This window comes from Diceros bicornis, chromosome 36, assembly GCF_020826845.1.
Source record: "Diceros bicornis minor isolate mBicDic1 chromosome 36, mDicBic1.mat.cur, whole genome shotgun sequence".
NCBI classification, from domain to species: Eukaryota; Metazoa; Chordata; class Mammalia; order Perissodactyla; family Rhinocerotidae; genus Diceros; species Diceros bicornis.
This window is the reverse complement of record NC_080775.1, coordinates 6,674,734-6,701,571: the sequence shown is the minus strand read 5'-3', so window position 1 is coordinate 6,701,571 and position 26,838 is coordinate 6,674,734. Positions and strand designations below refer to the sequence as shown.

Below are 26,838 nucleotides of genomic sequence, written 5' to 3'. Positions count from 1 at the left end.
GAGCTCTACGTGGATTTTTAACCGCTCTTTGCTACCGACTTAGCCATTTTATTTGAAATAAATATTCAAGATTGACCTTCCCTAGACTTCTCTCTTTTCACTATGCCCACCAATACAAGATTTCATTGTATTTTCAAAAAGCACAAAAATGGAGATTCCTGCCTCATTCAAACCTTGGACTTAACGAGTATCATGTCAGTTGGAATCAGAAAAAGGAATGTGATAGGAACACAAGCGTTTTATTTATTCCCCTGCGGCGTCCCTCTTCCTTCCATTCAAATTTCCCTCCATGGAGAAGAATACAGACATGTTACAACAGACCCCGGCTTTACACCCAGCTTTAAAAGGTGAGTCAGAGTGGTTTGGCGAAGACAGAAGGGAACAAGCGGGCGCCGTGTGGAGGGAAGTGATGTTTCTCAGGAGACCTGTTCTCAGTTGTCAAAGTCTCCATCACCTTCCCTCACTCCAGGGCTGAGATTCCTCCCACCAGCCCGCATCCAACTGTAGATGAAGTCTTCAGGTGACGGAAGCTTCCAGAATTCCAGCATTGAGGGCTGCAGCTGCCCTGGACGGAGGGCTGAGTGCCTCTAAGGGGTCCGGTCCAGAGTGCTCTCTGAAGCCACACTGCGCCCTCCTCGTGGACAGCCGAGTCAGTGTAACTTTTACTGATCCTCTGCTCAATGTCTGTGCACAGTGATGTCGCTTCTCCTTCCACTCCTGCGTGACAGAAGCACTGAGGGTTTGCTGGGCTTGGGGGCGGCCTGTGTCATTCTGGATGAGAGGAGGGTGGGGGAATGTTGGCAGGAAAGGGGACAAAAGTGAGATGCAGAGAGGAGGATTGAATCAACCCTGCCTGAGAAGAAACCATGTCCAGAGGAAGCTGGAGGAATGGAGGAAGTAATGCAAGGCCTGAGGCAGATGTCTCAGCAAAGCATGAAGCCGGGACAGCACGGGCGGGGGCCACAGCATCCGGACCCCAGCCCCTCACTTGGGGACCAGCATGCGGACAAACTCCTCGTAGTTCACCTGCCCGTCCCCGTCCACGTCGGCTGCCCGGATCATCTCGTCCACCTCCTCGTCGCTCAGCTTCTCCCCCAGCCTGGTCATCACGTGGCGGAGCTCGGCGGTGCTGATGAAGCCATTGCCGTCCTTGTCGAACACGCGGAAGGCCTCCCGGATCTCCTCCTCGCTGTCCCTGTCCTTCATCTTCCTGGCCATCATGCTCAGGAACTCGGGGAAGTCCACGGTGCCGTTGCCATCACGGTCGATCTCGCTCACCATGGCCTGCAGCTCGGCCTCCGTGGGGTTCTGGCCCAGGGACCGCATGACGGTGCCCAGCTCCCGGGTGGTGATGGTGCCATCCCCGTCCTTGTCAAACAGGCTGAAGGCCTCCCTGTACTCGGCCACTTGCTCCTCTGTCAGCTGGTCAGCCATGGGAGGTGTGGGGTGGTGGCGGAGGTGCAGGTGCCTGTGGGTCCCCGACTCTGGCCGCAGCTGGGCTCCTCTCCTGGCTCTGGAGGACAGGAGGTGATGCGAGGGCGGGCGGCCGGCTGGCGTTCTAGTCCTGGCTTGACTTGCTGGTGCTTAAGAAAGAGCGGGATTCTCCCTCACCATTCAGACTCCCCGCCCTGTGGTTGCCTGAAGGGCAGGTCGTGTTTGAACAGGAGTGGGGACTACGAACAAGGCTGGTCGGCTAACTGCGCTGACGCCAGCAGCTCTGTGTGGGGAGCCGGCTCTCTGCCCCGCTGTCATTCAGAGCTGCCAGGAGCCACTGCAAGGACACCTTCAATGAAGGCCTTGTGGACAATGTGTATGGAGATTAATTTGGGTTTTTCCTCCTTGAATTTTCCCTTTCCTCTTTCTCCTCCCCAATCTTCACACCCTTCACTCAATAAAATTACCAGCCCTGCACCCTTTCTTCCCTTGGGTTGAGGTTTGGGGCAGGATGAAAAGCAGAAGTTGTCTTTGCCTGAAAGGAATTTCCTTTCCTACTCTTTGGTTTCCAAAGCCGGAAAGCCTTAGGGTTCCCAAGTGGGTATTCAGAGGAGGAAGAAAAGGTTTTTCTTCAGGTAGAAGCAGACTGTCTTATCTTCAGAAAAAACATGAGTGGAGAAGAATTTCCTCCAATCATTCATTCACTCATTCATTCATTCATTCATAGATATTTATGGAGGGCTTACCATGCTCAGGTGCTGCTCTGGAAGCTGGGAATAGAGCCATGAACTGGACAGGCAACTCCCAGTCCTTGAGAAGCTTATATTCCATCAGCGAGACAGCTTGTTAGCAAGTAAACTAACAAAGAAACAAAAGCAGGGTAATTAGATCTTTTTGATAAATGCTCTGAAGGAAATAAAAGGGCTGATGTGAGGAGAACGTGGGGAGGCTACTTCTGCAGCAGTGGTCAAGCTTCTCTGCAGAGCTGCACTTGAGGGTGACCTGAAGGAGGAGGAGGAGTTTTCCAGGCAGGGATGCTGAGCCAGCTCAGAGTCCAGGGGTGGGAGAGGGCTTGGCATAGCCAAGGGACAGAAAAGTGGCCAGTGTGGCTGCAACCTAATGAGTGAGGGGGAGAGAAGAAGATGAGGAAAGATAGACAAGCGAGGCTTTGTAGGATGTGGTGATGAGTTCGCATTTTATCCTTTGATTGATGTTTTAAGCAAGGGTATGTCTGCAACTCTGAGCCCCTGGTTTAGGGGGAGGCAGAGCTGAAGTAAGGGGTATTTTTTAGAGCAGATATTCTCAAGAAGGTGAAATGGGATGTTCACGGAGCACACAGACTCAGCTCCCAACCCCCAGGAAGCCTGGGGCAATGACCACCCACAGAGTGAGAAGAGGTTGTTTGCCTGTGGAAATCCACGAAAGTCCAAGCTGGAGAGACCCAGAAGAGCTGACACAACATTGAAGGAGGAGAACAAAGTAGGAGGACTGACGCCTCCTGACTTCAAGACTAACTATAAAGCTACAGTAAATAAGACAGTGTGGTATTGGCCAAAGAAGAGACACAAAGATCAATGGAACAGAATAGAGACCCCAGAAATAGACCCTTTTTATGAGGTCAACTGATCTTGGACAAAGGAGCAAAGGCAGTACAACAGAGCAAAGATAGTCTTTTCAACAAATGGTGCTGGAACAACTGGACATCCACATGCCAAAAAAGAAAAAAAAAATGAGTCTGGACACAGACCTTACACCCTTCACAAAAAGTAATGCAAAATGAATTATAGACTGAAATGTGAAATGCAAGGCTGTAAAACTCCTAGAAGATAACAGAGGAGAAAATCTGGATGACCTTGGGTATGGCAATGATACTCAAACCCAGGGTCATCTAGTTTGGGTTGGGGTTGGGTTTTTATATACAACATCAAAGGCACAATCCATGAAAGAAAGAATTGATGAATGGGACTATATGGTCTGAATGTGTCCCCCCGCCTCAAATTCATATGCTGAACCTTAACGCCCAAAGGGACGTATTCATGAAATAATACAAGGGCAGTAGCAGCAGGAGGCAGAAGGAGAACCCTGGACACGGGCATGTAACTGACACAGTGTCCTGGAGAACCAAGGGCTGGCACCGTGGGAAAACCTGTGCTTGAGACAGTCCTATGATGGATGGAGACTTCAACGCTGGACAGGAGTACATTCCTGCTTCCTGCCTACTTCACCTACAAAAGGGTCCGTGGCCAAAAGGTGTCTGTAGGTTTCATGGCATCAAGGCTCAAATATCCAGCCTTCGCCTAAGTGTGTTCTTCAAAAAGTCACCTTGAAAGAGAACTCAGTAAGGATTTTAAACAGAGTTACTCATGACTCACTAAGGACAGTGCAGTGACGGGCTGAATTGTTGCGACTCGCTAGTTAGGGAACTGTGACAGAGGAGATGTGTTTTATTTCATGAGCTTCTGCCGTTCTCTCCCTGCAGCCTCTCAGTACCCTGACTCCTTTCCCTATAGAATATATTTGTGGTCCTAGGACCCATCCTAACATTTAAAAATTATCGAGGACTCCAAAAAGCTTTTGTTTATGTGGGGTATATCTATCAATATTTTCTGAGTTTGAAATGAAAACAGAAAAATTTTAAATATTTAAATAAATATATATATTTGTGTGTGTGTGAGGAAGACCAGCCCTGAGCTAACATCCAATGCCAATCCTCCTTTTTTTGCTGAGGAAGATCTTCCCTGGGCTAAAATCCATGCCCATCTTCCTCTACTTCATATGGGACGCCGCCACAGCATGGCTTGACAACTGGCGTGTTGGTGCGCGCCCGGGATCTGAACCTGGGGACACCAGCCGCCGAAGAGGAGCATGCATACTTAATGCTGCGCCGCCGGGCTGGCCCCTTTAAACATATTTTTATGCATTTGTAACTTTTAAAAAATAGAAATAAAAATCCATTATCCATTATATGTTAGCATAACATAGTTTTATGAAAAATAATTATATTTCTAAAACAAAAAATAAGGAGTAGAGTGGCACCTTAAAAAATAAGTTTGCAAATCTCGTTAATGTCTGGCTTCATAGAAGACTGTCTGCTTCTGTACTCGGTCTGTGGGAAGGTGTTAGTTTGATTTGAAGCATGGGATAATCCAGCTTCACCCAGATATGCAGTTGGAAACGGGCAGAACACTTAAATGACTCAGATAATTGTGCATATTCTTCTTTGATACCATATCAAAATATGACAAGTGGTAGTTTCTTAAAGGTTAGTTATAGTGTGGAATCTGAATCCATGTGAATGAACTTTTCATACTGTTACCTTAAAATCCATTGGTCACTCTTGTGCTTTGAATGGATCTTTTCCTCATGCATGATTTTTGTAATGCCGTGCCTTGGTCATTTGGAAAATATTGGTTCCCTGAGTTCTGCAGATCTTCAGAATGTTGAACCATCACACATATAATAAAAAAAAAAATCACATTCATTAATATCACCACCAATTCCATTCGAAAAGTCGTTAAGTATTGGAAAGTCTCAGGCTCACAGGCGCACGTTTGAAATTTCCAAAATTCTAATTTTCAGTCGGAAGCTCAAAGTTTATCATTGGCCACAAATACCGTCAGTTGTTTTTCTTGAAGTGACAGGCTCACTTTATCCATTTTCGACAAAATGTCTGCCAAATACCAAGTCTGAGAAACCATAGTTTGTCTGTCAGCTGTTCTTTCCAATCGAAATGACATTCCATGAAAAAAGCTGATCCTGCTACTCATGCACTCAACACAAGGGCTTTTCCATGACAACCATCGTATTTCAATATTCAGCAGAATATTAAGCGTGTGCGTGCAAGGGTTGAAATTTAATAACATTTTACTACTTCTCCAAGAACACTCAAGTGAAATTGGCTTTATTTTTTTTAATTGAGACTATGTGGTGGTGAAGAACACAATGAATGGCACAGGAGTCTTAATTGACACTAAGGAACTAGTAATTTTACCCACCGTTGCTTTTGACCTCAGTGCAAGATGTGAACACAGTGACAAAAGCAAATAATGTATTGCTATTATTATGAGAATAGTTTTGACCTCCCAGATCCTATGAAAGGGTACTGGGGACAACATCCCCCAAAACGGATCCATGGAACACACTTGAAAGACCATGGCAGTGGAGGGTTGGGAACCAGGAGTCTGAATTGGGTGTAGAATCCCTGGGCTGGAGGTGAGAGATACTGAGGACGCTGGAATCGGCAGGGACAGTGTTGGCCTTACAGAGTATGGTGTTATTGAAGACCCCAATGGACACACAGTGAGGCAACTCACCTGCTGTTGTCATTTCCTTGGAAGAGCAGATGACCCAAGGTGCTTTTCCCTCTGAATTGGTGCTGTAATAGCTTTTCTTAAAAAGCATTCATTCAGCCCCCTAGTGAATGTGCCTCTCCTGCTGGGGCTATAGAGAAAGATGAAGATTAGGATTCTCCAATCTTTTCAACCACTTCCATTTCTGTGCTCTGCTAGAATGGGTGTGGCCGAGAGTGGCCCTGGGCCTTTCTCTCTCTCTCTTTGTCTTGGTTAAGCTATTCGCCACCCCTAACAATGGCTTATCTACTTCCTTTCCCCCAATTTAAATATCAACACCTGTCTTAATGTGCTTAGGCTGCTATAGCAAAATGCCACCCACTGAGTGGCTTCTTAGCAGCAGAAATTTATTGCTCACTGGTCTGGAGGCTGGAAGTCCGAGATCAGGGTGCAGCGTGGTCTGGTGAGGGCTCTCTTCTGGGTTGCAGACTTCTCGCTGGGTACTCACATGGTGGAAAGGGTAGGGATCTCTCTGGAGCCTGTTTTATAGGGGCGCTAATCTCACTCATGTAAAGGAGTTCATGGTCCTCATCTGAACCTGCTTTCCCCCCAGTCTTCCTCATCTCTTTGAAAAAAACCACTCAATTCACTCAATTGTTCAGAAAAAAACACTAAGAGTCATATGTAATTCGTCCCTTTCTCTTGCACTTCCCGTCTAGTCTTTCAGCTTTATGTTGACACATCACTGCACCAGGCCACCGTCATCTCGAGGCAGGATGCCGCAACAGCCTCATAACTGGCCTCCCTTTTCGTGTTATAAATCAGTATATGTCATTGCCTGCTCAAAACCCTATAATGGCCTCTCTTTGGATTTCAGTGAAATCCAAACTCCCTACAGTGTCCTCTTGATCTTCCATGACTGTTTCCTCACCTTCATCACATCACCCACCCACAACACTATGCTCCAACCACAGTGGCCTACTTTCTGCTCCTTGAACAATCTCAACCTTATTTCCACCTTAGCATCTTCACATGAGCTGCTCCATCTGCTTGGACACTCTGTCCCCGATCTTCAAGCAGCTGCTCCTTCATGTCACTTCAGTCAAAAGTCAAGTATCCCTTCCTTGCGAGGCCCTCCCTGACCAGCCGCTTGTACTTCAGCCTCCTCCTCCACCTCATCACTTCTATTTTAGTCCCCTGTTAACTTCTTCATAACTTACACGCCTACATTTATCTTGTTCGTTTGTTTGTTTACTTGCTTATTTTCTGTTTCTTCCCATGTAAGTTCACAAGAGGTGAGGCTGCTTCTGGTTTCTTTCCCTGTCAAGCCCTCTGAGGTAGGACGGGCCCTTGCCGAGTAGCCTGCAATCAACATTTGCCAAATGCACAGACTACAAGAAGGTCACACTGTCACGAAAGGGCAGTGTTGCCTCCACCTGCACGAGGATGCTGGAACCATATCTTCCCTTCGTGTCCTTCCCTCTGGCTCAAAACCTCCACGATGTGACTCAGATGGTCTTGCCCAAATGCCATTTATTCATCTCGTGTGGTCTGTCATTTCCCCCTCTACTGTTCTAAGGTTTGCTGAGTGGCTCCGTGGGGACTGGTGACCTCTGTGTGGGCCCCTGGGAGCAGCTGCTGATGCTTCACCTCTGGACACCTACCCATGGCTTGTCCTCTGTTTCACATCTCCACATCGATGCTAGAAAGCACCCACACCCCCATGCACACCTTCGGTATTGCCCGGGCCTTGTGAAGATGGACTTATGCCCCCAACTCCCTGCAGCCTGTCTGGTCACGTGGCACTTGTATCTAACTCGCTGTTTATTATGGTCACCACCCTGGGACTCTGGCACGGGCTTCTTAGAGAGAGGCCAGAGCACAGTCGAAGTGATGAGGGCCAGCAGATCTAGGGGTGAGCTGGGACTTCTCTCCTCAAAGCCAAATGTGAAAGTTAGGCAGACAGTCTGACCAGCAGCAGTCTGTAGGGACCAGGCAGAGGGACAGAGCAGAGGATTCAGAGTAGAGGTGGGAGGGGTCCTGGGAAGGACTGGAGCGTGGCCAGAGGACCTGTGGTTGGGCCTTCAACGTCTCCCCTTGGGGGTGGGCTCTGCTCGTGTGGCTCTAAGGCCACTTTGGGAAACATTCAAAAGGAAGAGTTAAAATAGACCCTTGGAATCCCCCTGCTCCAACCACACGTCCCAGGATAAGCTCTGGCTGTCTCTTGTCCCAGGCTGTCTTTGGGGTCTTTGGTCTCAGCAGCTAAAGTTTCCATCAGGACCTCCCTAAAGTCTCCTGGGAAGGTCCAGATGCCTGAGTTTGCAGGGGGTCCACGGCTTATGTTGTCCTTCTGGGATCTTTGCAGTTCACAGTCTAAGAAACAACAGCAATGATGCAGAAAATCAAGGGCCATAATGATGAGACATTGATGATGAGAATAACAGTGTTGTTCAACCTCATCTGGGACAGCAGTGGCATTTGAACTGTGCACATGGTATCGACCAGCTACTTCTGCTGTTTCTTGCTTTCCAAGGCCCGCATAGACTGATAGTAAATGTGTCTTGCTCTCTGTTCCAACTTATATTGACCGTGGAGCAAAATAACACCTTCTTAGTCACCCCCGTTGCTAGGAGAGAGTCTTCTCAACAAATGGCAGACTTTCTGTGGGAACCAGGGGTCCTGGGCCTTCCCCTCTCACTTCCCCACCAAAGGCTGTTCCAGATTCAGTGCATGACCCAACTCTTGGAATGACGTTGGTCAGTCTTGTGTGAATCATCAAGATTCCTCCAGGGCTGTCCTGGGCTGCGCTGGAGTTTAAGTTCAAGGAGGAGATTTTTGTTCTAGATCAGAGAAGTGAGTTGCTTCATTGAAATCTGATAAATAACCAGATACGTCATCATTTAGGGGGCTGGTGCACGAAAACGCCTTTCCCTGAGCACACAGGGCCATTGCACGTTGCCTCCTCCTCAGTCGTAAAGTGCAGGAGTGGTTCACTTTTATGATTCGAGGCCTCACCTGCAGAATGAAGTCCACCAAGTGTGGAGGAAGCTGAACAATCAGAAACAGTCAGGTCCCACTGCTCAGCAGGTGGCTGGTTTATGAGGTCAGCCCCCGGGGTGCCCCACCCTGTGCCAAGGCCGCCTTTTAAGTACCAACAAGCTCCTTAGCTACTCAACTGCTGGGGCTAGCGCCTTTGTGTCCTTGAGCACTTCAGTCAGTGCATTTACGAAGAGGCAACACGAGGGACATGAAAATGGCCTGTGTTTAATTCCTGACAGCCATTTTGATTAAATCGGGATTAAATTAAATGACCACCCAAACCAAAGCACACTGGTAATAAATCTCACAATAAAAGCAGCCAAACAAGTAAAAATCTCTTCTGGGACTTCCCACTTTCCTGGGAAAAGGGCGATTTTTCGCGCTACGTGCTGGCACTGGTGACTTTTCCCAAGTAGCTTACCTGCACCCACTCGTTGCCTCCCCTGGTCTGCGAGCAGGTGAAGGGGTTCTGGGGTGGCCTTGGGGGGCAGAAGGGGAAGGTGGAGGGCAGGGTGGTGGAGGGCAGAGTGGGGAGCAGAGTGTGCTGGTTCTGGAAGGGCTCATTTGTATGACCCACTGGTCTTTCAAATTGCATATTTGTTGTTTTGAAAATGATTGACAAACAGAGAAAATATTAAAGGGGGTAATGTTGCTGAGGGGCGGGGGTCACATGCTCTAGGTCTTCTGACACCAAGATACATTTGATAATTGGCTCAGAAGCCTCGTCTGCTTCGTTAAGCCCCATAACCACAGGGGTGTGGTAATTATCATCTGAGAACTTCCCTGAGGGGCATGGAGCTCACCGACAGGCAGCAGAAGCTTTGGTTCCAAGTTCCAAGCTTTGAAGTTTATGATTGTGAGGAAAAGCCTTGCATTTAATACAGGAAGACCTGTGTGTGTGTGTGTGTGTGTGTGTGTGTGTGCATGTGGCTCAAGTGTCCCTGTGTGCACGGGTGTGCCTGCTGGTAAGCACATGAGGTATGGAGAAAGCAGGAGGGTTTGGGGTGTGAGCTCGGTACCTGGATGAGTGACTTGAGGGAGGCGAAGAGGTTCGGCAAAGGCAGTTCTGGTTTCACCAGAGCTCACCTTGGAGTCATTCATCCAGTGGTTTTGAACTTGCTCTTTGAAACCCTTGGACTCTGCAAAGGTCCTTCCAGAGCTGCACAGAGAGAGAGGGAAGGTGAAGGGAGGCCCGGGGGGCCCAGCCTCCTTCTTTCCCCCACCACCAACTGGTAAAGCTCGCTTTTAACTGCTTCATACGTGTAGGGCGAGTTGCAACTCTTATGGCTCAGTGTCCTCGTCTGTAAAATGGGCACACACGTAGCAGAGGGCACTATGAATTAAGACATGAGAAGGTTCAGAAGGGCAGGTGGGACAGTAAGAGCTCAGTAAATATAAACTATTATTTATCATACAAGTCAGTAAGATTTCATTTGAAAAATGGCTTCCACTGCTAAAGAAATTCCGAAAGCTACCATCCGGTCGAATCCCTCATTTTCCAGACAGTGTAAGCCATCAAATTTAAGCATTTACCCAGGACTTTACATCTACTTAGTGAGGGACAAAAATGGGCCGAGCAGAAGGATCTCCTGGCTCCAGTCAGGCCCTCTGTGTGCTGCCCAGGACAGGCCACCCAGGAACGGGGCCTGGGGTGCATTTCCAGCTGCTGAGGGAGTCTCTCGTCAGCCTCAAGCCCCTTGAAGGCAGGGAGAGTGTCTTGTTCATCAGAGGTTCTCCAGGTCCAGCATAGCCCCCGGCACACTACAGGTGTTCAAGAAACATCTGTTGAATGGATGATGAAGGCTTTGACCAAGGTCACATGGCTGAGTGCAGACCCAGCAGGGATAGAACTCCAGTTTCCTGGGATGAACGAGATTAGTGAAATTGGCTGAAGACAATGGAGGGCCTGGTGCCCAGAAGTGGTGCTGTGTGGTAGGGGACTGGCAGGATGGCTCACGACCCTGGTGCCATTGACCACATGGTCCAGCATCCTAGCGCGAATCAGGAGTCTTGAGGTCCAGTCCCAACTCTGAGATTGCCACCAACAGAAAACCCTGTGGCGTTTCTGCATCTGCATTTCTGCATTTGTACAAGGAAGAGAACAGACAACCCCTGACCTCATCTCTAAAGGAATACGTTGATGATCAAAAGAATCTCACCTGAGACGAAGCGTCGCATGCGGAGAAGAGGCCAAATGTGGTGATTCAGAAAAGGGACGCCCCTGGGAAACGTGGCAATGTCCAGGAGGTGGAAGGGTGTGGTGTGGGCCAAGAGGACACAGTGAGGAGGTACCGGGGAGTGGCAGTCAGCGAGGGAAGGAGGGAACTGGTGTGTGCTGGGTTCTGCGAGTTCTCCTTCTCTCTCTAGTCAAGGACGTGCCCTGGGTGAGCATCAGCTGCCAGTGGAGCTTGCTGGATGCAGGAAGAAGAAGAAACAGGCCAAAGAACTAGAATGAAAGAAGGAAGGAAAAAAACGAAAAGATCTGACAGGTGTGGCTTCTCCTAAGAGCTACTTGTGCTTACTGCAATGCCTATTCGCGAGAGTCCTTAAGAAATGAAGAGTGAAGACGTGCCGCAGAGGATGGAGGAGGAAACCAGAGAAAACACACGCTTCCTTCTTTGAGGAGCAAGGACGTGGTGTTGTGAGGCTGTGTGTCACAGGCCCCAAGGGAGAAAAGACTCCTCGGGGACCCTGAATATGAATTGCGTTGGGATGGATCCAAGCGCATATCTGAAGGCCTCCAAGTCCCTTGGATAGGAGAAGTTTGATGCGCATGTCTGATGGACAGAGAAGTGGATTTTGATTTGCAGAATGGATCAGGAGAAAGAAAGAACTTTAAGTGTTGGCAGAGCTTTGTATCTCATTCATTCATTCAGCCATCCATTCATTCATCAAATTACTGTGCTATTGTGAGTACTTTCTGCTGGGCCATGCCCGGCCTGAGGACACAGGATGGTTATGACAGTGCCCCCACTGTGAAGGGGCTCGTGGTCCAGCTACACACATTAGGAACAAACACCATGGGTGCTTAGAGGATGGGGCGATGGACTCCATGGAGGAACGAGAAAGGCTTCGCCCAAGGGGAGCTGATGCTTGAGCTCCATGAAGTAAGTAGGAGTGAGGATAGAGCATGCACTGGGGGTGGTGGGGAAGGGCTGCCTTTACTGTCAGGCCTCAGAGGCACAGAGCATTTGGGTGGACCGGCAGGGTGGGCTCACAGAACTGCCAGCATGATGCCTGAGGAGGTTTCCATGAGAGACCACGGATGTGTCCAATAATACTGCCGACTCTGAGAGAAAGGAGGGCTGAGCCCTGCGCAGGGTCTGCCCCGTAGAGCTGACTTCCACTCCCCACCTTCACCTGCCACCCTACAGTTCCTCAGCCAGATCCAAAGGCTTCGTGCCTGATCTGAGTTCTTGGGAGAGAAGGGATTAGAAGCTGGAACCGCCATTTTTGCTAATAAGATGCTAGCAGGAATCAGCATCTGTGTGGTCTCTATGTAATCAAGTGGAATGCACAAGAGACGTTCCTCCTTTCGCCTGCTGGAAGCATGGTGTGTGTCTATCACCAGCTCTGGAGAGCAGCCACTTTGCTCCCTGAGAAGTTGGGGTATGAGCAGCTGACCCCTAGACCTGACAGGGGTGAGGCTGGTAGCAGCCTTTGCAGAGGGAAGGCTCTGGAACAGAAAACCCTTGGTGGGCACCATTTTCATACGAGAAAGGAAATGGAAGATGTGTGACATGTAAAGGGCTGGGTGGGGCTTTTTGTGCTGGCCGATAGGGAAAGGCCCCCAACGCTGCTCTCCCCAATTCCCACCCCAACATCTTTTTAAAAATACAATAGGGAGTTACAAAACTATGGCATATATACATGCCTGGAGGAAGGAATTGCAAATGCATCTTAGGGGAAAGTGGTATGGCTTGAGGAAACAATCAAAATGACTGTGAACTCAAATATTTAGAAATGGTTTAGAAGACTTTAGCTCTAAAAGAAAGTTATTTCACTGTAAATGATAACAGCTTGGAATATACTTAAAAAAGGGAAATGGGCCAGTATAAGTGATAGGATTTATGTGCAGGAAAACGGAGAGTAAGCTGTAAAAATATCGGCCCTTCTGATTCTGCACAGTAAGAGGATGGAGGCCCTGTGCTGGGAGGAGTTAGGGAGGTGAGGAGGGGGGAACTCCTGCTACAATAGCAGAGAAAGATATTAAAACTCTAATAAAAGGGAGGATCAGGGTGGGGAAGAAGCTCTGCTCTCTTTTCAAGATGCCAGAAAGTGGTCAGACATGGTGAAAAAAATGTGAAAAAAGCTCTTAAGGAAGAGTTCAAGGCAAGAGATCTTTAAAAAAACAGATCGTTGTCTCCACGTGTTTAATGGTGAGCACTGACATTAAAAACACAGGTGAGGAAATTGGAAGAAAAATAGGGAAAAACCAAAGCTCAAATAAAGAGATTTGCATAAACAGAGACAAGGATATCAAGTAAGAGAGAAGGTCAAGCGAGACTCAGAGGGTGGCTTGTCACAGAATGTTCCAGAAGATAGGAGGATAATGGTCGACTTAAGTAAATACAGACTGATGAAGGTGATACTGAAAGGATAATGCAAATGATAGCATTCTCGGTGAAATTGTTTCCAAGGATTTCATAGAAATGTATTGAGAACTGTCTATGGACCAAGTACATTTACCGAGTTATCTGATTTAAAATTTAAAACTGACTGTAGGGGCTGGCACGGTGGCATAATGGTTAAGTTCACGTGCTCCACTTCTGCAGCCCAGGGTTTGTGGATTTGGGTCCTGGGCGCACACCTATGCATCGCTTATCAAGCCATGCTGTGGCGGCATCCCACATACAAAGTGGAGGAAGATTGGCACAGATGTTAGCTCAGGGACAATCTTCCTCAAGCAAAAAGAGGAGGATTGGCAGGGGCTGGCCCTGTGGCTTAGCGGTTAAGTGTGTGTGCTCCGTTATTGGCTGCCCGGGTTCGGATCCCGGGCACGCACCGATGCACCACTTGTCCTGCCATGCTGAGGCGGCATCCCACATACAGCAACTAGAAGGATGTGTGACTATGACATACAACTATCTACTGGGGCTTTGGGGGAGAAAAGGGGGAAAAATAAAGAGGAGGACTGGCAATAGATGTCAGCTTAGGGTCGGTCTTCCTCAGCAAAAAGAGGAGGATTGGCATGGATGTTAGCTCAGGGCCAATCTTCCTCACAAAAAACAAAAACAAAAAAACTGACTCTAGTCAGTTAAGAGTGTTGCCAAAGCCAGGTAGTTGGTGAGAGGCAGAGCAATGATTGAAACACCACCTCCTTCTGGTACACCCTGTGGTCCCACTGTCATTCCGCAGCCCTCTGCCCTTCTGCCAGATCAAAGACAGGTCCCTGACCAGTGCTGGGCATCGACTGATGCCAGGACTGTGCTTTGTCACAGGGTGCACTGTGAGGTTGTGGCCGCATGGCGGAAGCCTTTGCTGCCAGCTCTCACCAGGCCCCCAAGTGTTGCTTGAGTTGTGCTTTGGCCGTCTTCAAAGGTGTAGGAAGGACACTTGAAGTTATCAGATATGGAGAGGCACTATGATGCCTGGGCTCTGGAGCAAGGTGACCTAGATTCAAATTCTAGGCTCTCCCGTGAACGAGTTACGTGACATCTCTAAGCCTCAGTTGCTTCATCCACAATGTAGGAATCAACAGTGAGGACAAGACGAGGTCACACATCGAAGCCCTTACTTAGCAGAGCACCCGGCACACAGAAGGAGCTCAGTATGTTAATATGAATATCACCCCTCTCCCTCAGGTAAATGGGGCAGAGGCATCGGTGTGGCTCTACCCAGGTTAGGCAAGGAGGTGTGGTCAGGCTGGAATGGATAACTAAGTGAAAGATAAGGCTAGGGTCAACTGATGTGATTGGACACTGATGCAAAAGGTTTTCAGAAATCCCATCACCAAAGGCGGCAGGAATACCAGGGGCCAGGTTATGTCAGGCACAGAATTGTGCTGCGACCAGGGGACTTCAGACAATAACATAAATACACCACCGTCACTTATTCACCACGGACCAGTTAAAGCCAGTGTGAGGCTCCAGAGCAGGAAAGAACGACCTCCCTGAAGAAGGAAGCAGGATGAGAAGGAAGCTCTGGTTCTAAGAAATGCAGTTGGCTGGACAAGATGGTGGGAAAGAGAGAGAAGGCCGGTTAGTGTGGTACTCAAAGGGCCTCTAGAGCCTTATCCTAAGGAAAGAGGAGACACAACAAGTCATGTCAATGAGACTGAAAATCCTCTGGGCCAGTGGACACATGAGCGCTTCTTAGAGTGTAAAAGAGGTAAGAGAAGTGAGTATAGGCGTGGAGCCTGTCAGAGGGAGAAAAGACTGAGATTAGAGGGAGGTGTGAAAAGTACAGGACATCTGGATTTGCAAGAAAGTCGTATATATCCATTCGGAAAATTTTAGTGGTGGATAAAAATTGCAAATATGTACATATCTTTTACAATGAAACATGTATCCAACAACAGGGAGATCCAAGAAGAGACCTGAAAAAATGTCTGTGGCTTAGAGTCTTGGCAATAAGATGTTAAACCCAGGGCAGTGGTGCTCACACCCTGGGTAGCAATAAGGGGTGGGTGGGTTTTAAGAACTATGGGACATCTGGTTAGGACCCGGAGCCAAATGCACGTGGAAAGTGATTAATTCGTAGGGCCGTGAGGCTGTGATAAATGCCAAGTCATGGGGTCACATATTTTTCTTCCAGCTTCCCATCTGAGGGCTCAGTTCCTTCCCTCTGTTCCTCAGTATCTCAGTTTCTGAAATGGGGTTAACTGTGGCCACTGTCACTGCCACTGGCCACAGGAGTGGGAGGAAAGGGTCATTAATAAAGGAGTGGTAAGCATTGTTCACACGAGATGAGGGAATGTTGAGCAGGAAAGCACATTTCTTCTCCTCAACCCAATCATTTCATAGTCTGAAAATCCAAGGACCAAAGAAGGGGCTGGGGTCTTTGCAGACCACTGGCATGGTGTCTCAAGTCAGCGGAGATGGGCAGCGGCTCTGGGACACATTCAGTAATTGATGGAGGAGGTGGAGTGGGACACCCCACCCTGGAAGTGAGGGCACCTAGCGCGCTGAACGCACACGTCTTGCTCCTGAGTCAGGAGCATCAGTACTCAGCCTGACTGGCTCATGTGCAACGACGCTGAGGAATCCTGGCCACGGGTAAGATGTGGGCCTGGAATCAGCCAGCAGAGGGTGAGTCTCGACTCTGCTATTGACCTGATTGTGTTACTTAGTCAATTTCCTTGACCCCCCTCCCCCGGAAGCTTCATCCGTGACATGAGAGTTGAAAACAAACCCTGACCATCTCCAGGGATTGTAGCAAGGACGACCCATTGATCGTTGATCCCTTGCCCATTCTTTGAATGGGTACCCAGCTCCCACCATGTGATGAAGGAAACAGACCACCTCATCTTGGGCCTGGTCAGGGAGACAGGAATTAAACAGAAGCCCACACTATGACATGACAAAGGCTACTGAGGTCATGTACCAAGTGCTACGTGTGAAGGAGGGCAGAAAATGGCCTGAGAAAGGCCTGGACACGGGATAGGTGTTCAAACCCAGAGGCGGAGGGGCCCGGCCCACCCTAGGAGGACAGCAGAGGGGGCAGTGTGGGGAGGGCAGCCTGTGCTGGACTTTACTCTGAAGGCAGCAGGGTGGTTTTTGGGGGCAGTGGTCTTCCTACCCTCTGCCCCCAGGCTGTTCCAGGCTCTGCCTCCACAGTTGACCTCTTGTTGGGACATGTCTTGGCACCTCTTCCTTTCGACTGCAGACGTCTGGCTAGAGCTGCTAGCAAACCCCAGCTTCCCTCCCTGGGCTCTGCTGGGAGAGGAATCTTCAAGGGCAGGACCACATCCTTCTTTCCTCCGCTCCTCTCCCAGGAACACAGCACTATCCTATTGGAGCTCAGTGCCTGCTCTTACTCCCCCCCCGGATCCCTGGGTGGGGGGCAGGCACAGCTCCCCAAGGAGGGAGCATTTGGCAATTCCTGCTGCGTGGGATTTCTCTGCAGGCAATGGGCATCTCTGCGGAAACAGCTCCAGATGAGGCAGTAGGAGTGGTCTGTGCTGGTCCACCTCTCCCCCAGGAACTGGCACGTCAAGGACTTCTCCTAGAGGATGACTGAGCCTTTCCATGGGTCACCAGGAGTCACTCCTGTCCCTCAGGTAATGGGGCAGCAGCACATCGTTGGGCCCTGTCCAGGTTAGGCAATGATCTTGTCAGGCTAGAGAGGAGCTGGTCGGTCCTGCTCTCCCAGTTCCAGGCTCCGACCTAGTTTAAGCCAGTGCCCTCTGCTGTGCCATACCAGTGTTCCCCAGGACAAGCACGGAGGAGACCAAGTGTCAGTGGTCTTTTCACTCCTCATCCTCTGTTCTGTTAGGATCATGGGTTTGTTAGTCCACGGGGCCCATGGTCCTCCCGTCACAGAAGGCACCCTGTGTCCCTTCCTCTCCGACCACACATCTCATGGTCTTTCTCTCTTCTCTGGGCCTGTGTCAGATTCCAGGATCATTATCTTCTTCCTTCACACCATCTGTGTCAAGAAGAACCTCATGTGCCAGCCCAGGGTTTGGAGGTAATGAACATGTGAGGCCTCTGAGAGTCATTCATTTACTGATGGTCGTCTGGCCCAGGGCCCGTTGGCTCCTGTGAGGAAGAAGAGAAATATAAAGAGGATTAAACTGAGGATGACAATGGGAAAACCAACCTTTCACCTCTATAGGCTGTGTCACAGGCTGCAAAGCATGGCCACGAGCACTTTTCCACTTAATTCTCAGCTTTCTTTTTTTTTTTTTTTTTGGTGAGGGAGATCAGCCCTGAGCTAAATCCGTGCTAATCCTCCTCTTCCTCAGAGGAAGACCGGCTCTGAGCTAACATCTGTTGCCAATCCTCCTCCTTTTTTTTTTCTTCCCCAAAGCCCCAGTAGATAGTTGTATGTCATAGTTGCACATCCTTCTAGTTGCTGTATGTGGGACACGGCCTCAGCATGGCCGGAGAAGCGGATCGTCGGTGGGCACCCGGGATCTGAACTCGGGCCGCCAGTAGCTGTGTGCGTGCACTTAACCGCTAAGCCATGGGGCTGGCCCTCCACTTAATTCTTACACGGTCTCGCAAGGTGTGAGGTTGCATACATTCACATCTTTTAAAGTTGATGATACTGAAGCTCTTCATAAACTTCAGGAATGCTGTGCTTTCTCTTGAGCTCTGTTCCTCTTTCTAGGCCATCTCCTGACCCAAGATGGCTGACTGAGCATTAGCCACCAAGTCTACATTCGGCTCAGCAAGGTGGAGATCAGGATGAAGAAAGTCCCACATCTCTCCCAGATGCCATAGAAAATTCTTTTGCTTACATCTTATTGGCCAGAAATTATTCACATAATTATACTAACAGGGGAAGTTGGAAATTCATACTTTATTCTTGGAAGTCTCCAGGTGGCCATGTTTCTTGTTAAAAATAATGGGTTTTATGATGTTAATATTTTACCGAAGAACAGCTGTTAGTGTAAACAATTGGTTGTTTTTGCCACAAAATTCCAAAGAAACTATTGCATTCTCAGCACTACCTAGTGTTTAAATGAAATGTTCAATTTTTTCTTCTAAGTTCTTACAATAAAAATGTGATTGTTAACAAAGACATCAATTTTTCTTTCTTTCTAGGCACTTTTTCTCACTCACATATAAGTTTTTTATTTTTAACATAGTCAAATATGTCCACCTTTTCTTTCATTACTTCTAGGTTTCCAGAATTATTTAAATATATTTCTGCTATCTTACTTCTCACTTTGCATGTAGTTATTTACATCTAAGCTCCCCTGAAGGATTTTTCTTTTTTAGAGGTTGTGTTTTTTCTTTTTGCTGGGAAAGAGTCACCCTGAGCTAACATCTGTTGCCAATCTTCCTCTCTTTTTTTTCCCCTCCTCAAAGCCCCAGTACATAGTTGTATATTCTAGTTGTAGGTCCTTCTAGTTCTTCTATGTGAGGTGCCACCACAGCATGGCTACTGACAGATAGGTGGTATGGTTTCATGACTGGGAACTGAACTGGGGCCACCAAAGCAGAGCATGCCAAACTTTAACTACTAGGCCATCAGGGCTGGCTCCCGAAGGATTTTTGTACACGTGTGTCATGGCAGTTAATATGATTGTGATGAGCACGTTGCTTATGTCTTTGTGTAACAGGTGGATTATTTCTTTGTGTCCTGGAACCTCTGGAAAAATGGTAAAGAAGCCATAGTTAGCTTTTGGCAACCTCTACTTCTTGGGGGTCCCCCTTCCCTACCACCTGCCTCTCCAGGGACCCTGAGACCCTGCTCTTCCCACCTCATAGGAATCCTGGCTCCCCACTGTCCCCTCGACTGCCCCAGGCTCTAGCAGCCATGCTCCCCTTCTTTCTAGTCCCTTGTTCTGTACCTGCCTGTTCTGAAAGTCAGTGCCTGGTCAGGTGCCCAGCCATGATGAAAGGTTCACCTTCCCAGTGCGAAGTGAGTATATACAAACTTGACAACTGTTTTTTCTGGAGAAGGTCCTTTCTTAACTCTTTGTATCTTTTATAAAAATGATGGATGATGGTAAAATAAAAGGTAGTCACTTTTTTAAATGGCCTTAACTTGGCAAAATAAAATGTGGGCATTTGTGTTGTTTTAATTGTGAGTGTGAGTGTGCATGTGTTCAAGCGAGTATAAGAGACAGAGGAGAGGGAGAGGGAGAGAGAGAGAGAGATGCACTAGATATTGCCAGGTTCTATGGGCTGAAGGGTTGTCACACAAACACTCTGGAAATGTTCTGTTCACCAACACAGGATGTTCTGACCCGCCTCGTGTGGTCACTTACACAGTGAGGGGGGCATATTTCTATAGAGACCCCATTACCCTCTTGCCTGGTTCTCCTTAGGGCAAAAGGAAGGGTGGATTTCCAGGGTGAAGGGGTGGAGGGATGGTGGAAAAGACGTCTTGGGTTCTCCAAGCGAACCTCAGTTAATAGGGAGAGAGACCCCACGCCCAGCTTTGTGAGCATTGTGCCCTAACTCACTCTGTCCGAGCAGCACATCGGGACACCTGGGTGTGTCACTGTCACTCCTTTAGTCAGCAGCAGTGTCTTGGGTTTGCTCCCTTCCTTTACTTATTTATTACTAGGTGGTTGGAACTAGTAGAGACCAGAGCAGAGATAAGGGGTGAGATGCTGATACGCACGTGTCTGTGTGGGAATCCCTGCTTTGATCCAGTGTTCAGGCTTACAGCAACGTCAATGCTTTAGGATCTCATCCTCAATCCAGAAATATATTAGAAACACCACCCTCACAGCAATTGATTTACACTGTTTTTAGATTAAAATTGATTTACAAGCTTAGTTAACTTATTTTTTTTCCTGGGGAACTTTGGGTTCTTCCTTGAGTTTTGTCAATAATAGCTGAGAAATGAAGAGACGACCTCTGCAAGACTAACAGCTGGCCCAAGACAGGAGGTGGGAATGATCAACTAGAAAAATTACAGCAAACCAGGACTGTCTAGTGAGTGAGAAACACATGGCATGAGTCCCTCTGGGCAGTGGTACATTATGACAAGACTGGCAGTCTTACTGATCATCTCCAACCACTGGAGTTATATTTCACCTAATTTGTTTAAAATGACGGGAAGTAAAACACATAATACACCTTAGAAAGATTTCCACCAAATATGGTTAAAATGAAAACGCTTGGTGCTTACAGGGATAAGTTTCAGTATCTGGGAAAACACTTTACTCAAAGCACATCATGCAGAAAGTGCCCATAACTAGTGCCATTGTCATTGGGGCCGGGTACGTGTGTGGACGATGAATAGAGAGCAATGTGTGTCCTGCCAAGTTCCCAGGTGTGTCATTGATGGAACAAAGGAGGAAGGACTGCTCTTGCCAACCATCCTGACACGTCTAGACGAATCGTGGACACTGAATACACAGCAGCCCAGGCCAGCAAGCAGTTCTGAGTGCCAAGCAACCAAACACACAAACCCTAGAACTCACAGACTTGTGATGTATCTCTTTTGAACATAATCTCTATGAGAGTAGGGTCGCTGCCCTTTCCCAGGTGACCCCCTGGAAGCCCAAGAATCACACCTTTTCTTGGACAGAGATCTAAAATGGAAAGATGACCTCCAGCTTCTGCGTCATCCAAACATGATCATTTCCTGTAGAATGATGTTCACCTATCGAATACCCTCCACAGCCAGGACGCCGCTCTGCGGCAGGCACCAGGAATAGCAGTGGTGAGCAGGACAGACCCTGTCCCTAGTATCAGTGTGATCAGGTGTTTAACTCGGCTTAAGACTTTCTGAGAACTTAGAAGAGCCACCTGGTCGGCTTCAAGCATGCTTGTCCTTTGACCTGGAAGAAGACGCCTGGAGGAAATGGAAGTGTGATGTGGTACCCAGCAGAGAGCTGGCACTTGGGTGAATGAGTGACAGGAATAGCTACCATTCACTAAGTGTTTACTCTGTGCCAGGCACTGAGCTGATGCTTTCTCTCAGCTCCTGTAATCCTCTCAACACCTTCAAAGCAGGTACTAGCGTTTTCTCCTTTACCAGACAGGCAGCTGATGCTGGGGCGGTGGAGTCACCTGCTCCAGGCTACACAGCCTGTGATGTGGGAAGCCAGAACTCTACCCCACAGCCGCCGGGTTCCAAAGCCAGTGATGTAACCACATGCTGTGTGGCCTCCGTGGGGAACGTGGGCTGTGTTTAGGGGTACGGGCACACGGGGGCTCTGTGAAGGCAGAACCATCACTTGCCATTTCTACTGCTCACTACTGAAGAAAGGCCTGATGGAGGGGGTTCTGTGGAGCCGGTGTCACAGCTCTGTGCTGTGATATGCAGGGATTCCCACCCAGGCTCCTTTCTCGTGTCCCACCGGTGGGATTTCCCTGGGCAAGGTCGGGGTGGTGCCAACAGCGGGACTGGCTCAGGGGTGGGGGACAAGCAGGTTGTAGCAAGTCAGAGGACCCGGAGTCTCCCCGACCCGTCTGACGGGTTCCCACAAGTGTTTCACCCACAGAGCCAAACAGCAGTGGGAGGGCTGGAGTGTGTTTTGTTCTGGGGAAAGCTGGAGCTGGCTTCAGCGCTGGTTCCACAGCACTGGTTCTAAACCCTGAACAGAGGGATGGCCACCTGCACACCTCCTCCCAACACACACACTCACATGCACTCACACACACACACGCACACACAGCACACTCGCTCTCACACACATACACACACTCACAGACACATCACACTCATACACCCCTACCAGCACACATTCACGCTCACTTGCACACCTCCTCCCAGCACACATTCTCACACAGCACACTCACTCTCACACACACAACTCATGTACACGTGCATGCACTCGCTCACATGCTCTCACATACATCACACTCACATGCTCACACACTCTCACACTCAGACTGTCTCTCACACCTCCTCCCAACGCCCCTTCACACTCATTCGCACATCTCCTCCCAACACACACAACTCACTCACAATTTATATACCATACAGTCACACATACACACTCTCACACACACTTACACATCTTCTCCCAATACACACACACACACACACACCACACTCCCACATGCTCACTCACACATCCACACACTCTTACACTCTTTCTCCCGCACTCCCACAAACCCACACTCACTCACTCACAACACACGCTCACACACACACTCACGACTACTGCATGAGGCTGTCGATGAGTGATCACTCCCCTTCCTCGAGCAGCGGTGGCCTGCTGACTCTGTAAGCGCCCTCAAGGACTCTCCTAGCCCACCTTGGAGAGGGTTTCATCCTTCCTGTAATAGCTGCAGGCGTCTCAACCCCCCTCAATGAAGGGGACCCTCTTCACCTCTGAGACCATGGCCATTCTCACTAGGAAGAGTCAGAGTTTCCCTGGCAACAGTGTCAGGGAGATAAACTGAGAGGGGGCAGGAGACAGAATGTGTCCTGAGTGGGAGAGTGGACCTCCAACAGGTAACACCAAAAAGGCTCAAGTCTTTCTCCAGCAAATCTGCCCACTTCTCCTCTCTCAGCCAAACCACATCCTTCTCCTTTCTTGTTGGTTCCAGGTGCTCCTTTCTCAGCAAACCTGTCTCCCCATTCAGGTGCGGTTATTCTGTGCCCCATGACAGCTTTCCTTTTTCTCCCTCACACACAGCTCAGGGAGATAGCTGCCTCACTGGAGCCCATGTGGGGCATTCTTCTCTCCTCTCACTTGTCTTCTTGTGCATGCTTCTTACGTGGCCCCCAGTGTGGGGGGGCTGAGCACGTGAGAGTCTCCCAGCCTGGGGCTTCCTGGGTGATGCACACCCTTGCTCCCATCACATACAGCGAGCTCAGCAGGAGGTGCAGCCCATCGATGCACCTTAGCTATGAAGATGCCATGAATTTGAGGAATTTCTAGTTCTTGCCCACTCCCTCCAAAGAGCTGGGCTGGGATCTGCACCGAGGCTGCTGTATATTAAACCAGCAGGGGAAGAAAGGGGCTTGATTAAGCTTAATTAGGTTTTGGCAACAAATGCCATGTTGTCCCCCTTTTCCCAGCCCTGAGTTGGACTGTCAGACGCCCTGTGGTGTTGGTTACCCATGAGCGGCTATCCCTGAAGCTGGCCCAATGTGGCTGACTGCTTGCCACAAAACGATTTCTCTGTTATTCATGCTCTGAAAACAGAAAGCACTGCATTGGAGAGGAAGCAGGATCCAAAATGCTGGGGTGAGGATGGGGACGTAACCAACCAGAAGTGTGGCTCTCTCCCCAGATTTGTGGGGGGCCTTGGGCATAGGACTTTACCTCCTGAGACCCCATCATGAATAATAATCATCTTCCTGTCCCGTGACGACACTTCACTAGATGCTCTTTCTAAATAGAAGCCTCTGCTCTCTGCGGAAATGCGTCTTAGGGCTGACTTCCAAAGCCAACAACGTTCAGAGCCTTGGACTGTTTGATGTCACTAAAACCTCCAGGCAGACAAGTTCATCAGTTCAATCAAGAAAGATACACTAACAAAATCGAGAGCAAGGTCTCCCTTCAAGTGGATATTCTCTTGAGTGTTGGCTTACATCAAACACGGACCAGCTTGCTACCGAACATGAGGTTGATCATAGAATAATAACACCTTCCGTTGATGAAAGATACGTTGATCCTAAGTGCCCTGATTAGATATGGTAGGTGTATTATCCTATTTTATAGATGAAGATATTGAGACACAATTTAAGTTCCCAAATCAGCGATGGAGCTAGAACCCAGCTCAAGTCTCCTGATAGTGTCTGAAAACTTCTCTGTTGTTTACAGTGTATTACTTAATACCAAGGGAAAATAAGAAATGTATTAAGCATTTTGGATTTTTAATCACCAGTCCTGCTAATACGACGAGAAGAAAAGGAAATTTAAAATATAGATTTATATCTTCAAATAATCTTTAAAAAAATAAATAAATGATCTGGGTTGGTCCTAGTAATTAGGAGTTCCACCCTTTCCTTGTCGCTTATGAAGTAGGAGCTTCCCCATGCCCATTTCCAGGCGGACCCACATTCTCCACCAGATACTGGTCATCAGTTTCATTGAGAAATCGATTGCCCAATATTTATTGAGGTCTCTGTACTATTCCAGCACAAAGATGAAATAGCAATCCTTCTTTAAGACGTCTTCATAAAAGGAGTTAGATACCTGGAATGTTTTCCTTGGTGTCTCTCTCTGCATCTGGGTCCCCTGGACTCGGGGTGGGCTGGGGGGTAGGTGTGTAATGCCGAGGGTAGGGGGAGGTGTTTGCCTGGCTGCCTTCTAAGGAAGGAGAGAATCTTTGGTCTGTTTGATGGGCTGAACCAGAAAGAAATGGAATTTATAAAATTTCTCAGGAGAAGAGTGAAGGAGTTTATTCCTTACATGCAGGTAGAGGTGAGGGGAAGTCATGGGAATTTATAGGGATTAAGAGAGGACTTGCTTGAGAAAGTCAGTGTGGGGACTCCAATGCTAATGTCCCTTCACAGCCTTGGGTCTCACTTGCTAAGCAGTTGGGGACAGTCCCCAAGGGCTGAGCTGTTGGTCTAAACTCTGCCACTCAGAGCAGTGGGCAGAGATGATGGCCTTCCAGAGAGCAGAAAGACTGGGCCTGGGGGGTTCCCAGCCTGGGTTTCTGTGCTTAGGGCTGACTCTTAGTAAACTTGCAAGCAAGGCCAAGTTCACAGTTTCAGCCACCTCTTTCTATATCCTTCTACCCCCGGCATCTTCAGGGGCCACCCGGTGCTCTCCAGTCTCCCCAGTTCTCGGGCAATACTCCTCTGTGAATGTAAACGAATCCCCCACTCCTTCCCCAGTGTCTACATGGAAAGCCTTGGACTAAACCATAGAATGGAATCGAAGGAGTCATGGAGCTGGAGGAAAAGTATTCTGTGGGGCAGGAAGCCTTTTCCTCACCTCTGAAACCACACTTGGAACATTCATTTAATAAACAATTCTCAGCACCACCTGTGCACTGGGTTCTGAATTCATCCGGCTCCTTGTTCTCTCGAAGCTAAAGGCAGCTAGCTGCATCCTCCATCTGCTGATCCGTTGACAGCCCTGGACTGGGAATTTGACAATGCCCTTGGTTCCACCCTGGTAGAATTCCGCTCAGTTCTACCACCATCTGCCCCCCACCAGCCCCACCCTGTGGGGCAAGAGTTGGCTATCAGCCCCAAGAGAGGAGAACAGGAGCACCAGACACAGCTGTCTGGGGCCTGCTGTGTCTGCTGAGGGAGGCTTCCTTCTCCTTCCAGCCTTAGGATCTGTAAATTGGGGAAGTGGTCTTGAACCCCTCAGCTTGGCCAGGGTCTCTGTGACGGTCACCTGGGTAAAAAGCTTCTGGAGCAGCGTGGTTTGCCGTGGGGGCCGGGAGAGGGTGGCAAGCTTCAAGGGCCCCCACGCTGCTTCCCTCCAGGCTCTCTTGGGCGGGCCCTGCCTGCCCAATTCCTGCATTTCTTGTCTGCAGCTGGCCTGTCCCTCCCTGGGTGAGGATTTCGCCTGAGGACGTGGGGAGGGCGGGGAGTCTTCCCCCTCCCTTTGCTTGGGTTGTAGAAAAGGAGGGGTTCCCATCCATGGCAAGGCTGCCGCTGGTGTTCTGCCCTCACACAGACGCAGCCTCACGTCCTAGCCGGTCCCCAGCTCTGAAGCGAGCCCTTTGAGCTGGTTGGCAGCAAGCGACATGGCCAAGAAGCTGTCTAAAGAGCAGGAGGCCGAGTTCAAGGACGCCTTCTCCAAGTTTGACAAGAATGGGGACGGCACCATCAACACCCAGGAGCTGGGCGCCGTGATGCAGACCCTGGGCCACAGTCTCTCGGAGGCTGAGCTGAAGGAGCTCATCGCCATGGTGGACACGGATGGCGACGGCGTCATCAGCTATCAAGAGTTCCTGGTGGAGATGGTCCGGAGGATGAAGGCCTGGGGCAGCGAGCAGGACATGCGGGGGGTCTTCAATGCCTTCGACCTGGATGGCGATGGCTATATCAGCGTGGACGAGCTCAAGCAGGCCACTGGCAAGCTGGGGGAACAGCTTTCCGAGGAGGAGCTGGACGTCATGATCCGCGAGGCTGACGTGGACCAGGACGGGAGGGTGAACTATGAGGAGTTCGTGCGCATCCTCACCCATCATTGATGCCCTGCCCTGGCCTGGCTCCTCCCTGACTCTGGTTCTAGTGCCTTTTCAAGGCCCTGCTTTGGTAGTGGGGATGTGAAGAGAAAGTCTGGGTGGTGGACGGGAAGTTACCAGACTGGTGGGAAAGCCTTCTCTTTCTTGGGTCTGGGTTCTGTGCTGTCGGGGGCTCCCCAGGAGCCCCTCTCTGCTGCTGAGACCCAGGCCTGTTCCTGCTGCTTCTCCCCACAGCGAAATGGGGTGCTTCCTACCTCACAGGGCTGTTGTGAGGAACCCCAAAGTGACATGGTGGTTGAAATAAAAGAACATGAGCTCCAAGGATGGTTCGCGCTGGTGCTTGAATGTTTGATGGGGAGTGGAGAGTCAAGGGCTCCAAACGGTGGCAT

The 26,838-nt window shown here is 49.3% G+C and overlaps 2 protein-coding genes across 4 annotated transcripts; one reads left to right on the top strand and one right to left on the bottom strand.

Annotated features, from left to right (window-relative positions):
• Positions 1-896: 896 nt before the first annotated feature.
• On the bottom strand, positions 897-4,762 carry LOC131398723 (calmodulin-like protein 3). 3 transcript variants are annotated; one of them, XM_058532358.1, is made up of 2 exons: positions 4,751-4,762; positions 897-1,398 (listed from the first exon to the last, which is right to left on the bottom strand). In XM_058532358.1, exons 1-2 carry the CDS (start codon positions 4,760-4,762, stop codon positions 985-987), a joined length of 426 nt encoding a protein of 141 aa, XP_058388341.1. In that variant the 3' UTR covers positions 897-984. The 3 variants fall into 3 exon arrangements, with proteins under 3 accessions (XP_058388341.1, XP_058388340.1, XP_058388339.1); XM_058532357.1 differs by lacking the exon at positions 4,751-4,762 and adding an exon at positions 4,280-4,301 and having other exon boundaries at positions 897-1,406; XM_058532356.1 differs by lacking the exon at positions 4,751-4,762 and having other exon boundaries at positions 897-1,434.
• A 21,243-nt stretch (positions 4,763-26,005) lies between these two features.
• LOC131398887 (calmodulin-A-like) lies at positions 26,006-26,455 on the top strand. Its single transcript, XM_058532816.1, has one exon. The coding sequence runs from the start codon at positions 26,006-26,008 to the stop codon at positions 26,453-26,455; it is 450 nt and encodes a 149-aa protein (XP_058388799.1).
• Positions 26,456-26,838: the final 383 nt, after the last annotated feature.

Coding starts and splice junctions, on each gene's coding strand:
- LOC131398723 (XM_058532356.1), bottom strand. CDS start 1,434: ATGGCTGACCAGCTGACAGAGGAGCAAGTGGCCGAGTACAGGGAGGCC.
- LOC131398887 (XM_058532816.1), top strand. CDS start 26,006: ATGGCCAAGAAGCTGTCTAAAGAGCAGGAGGCCGAGTTCAAGGACGCC.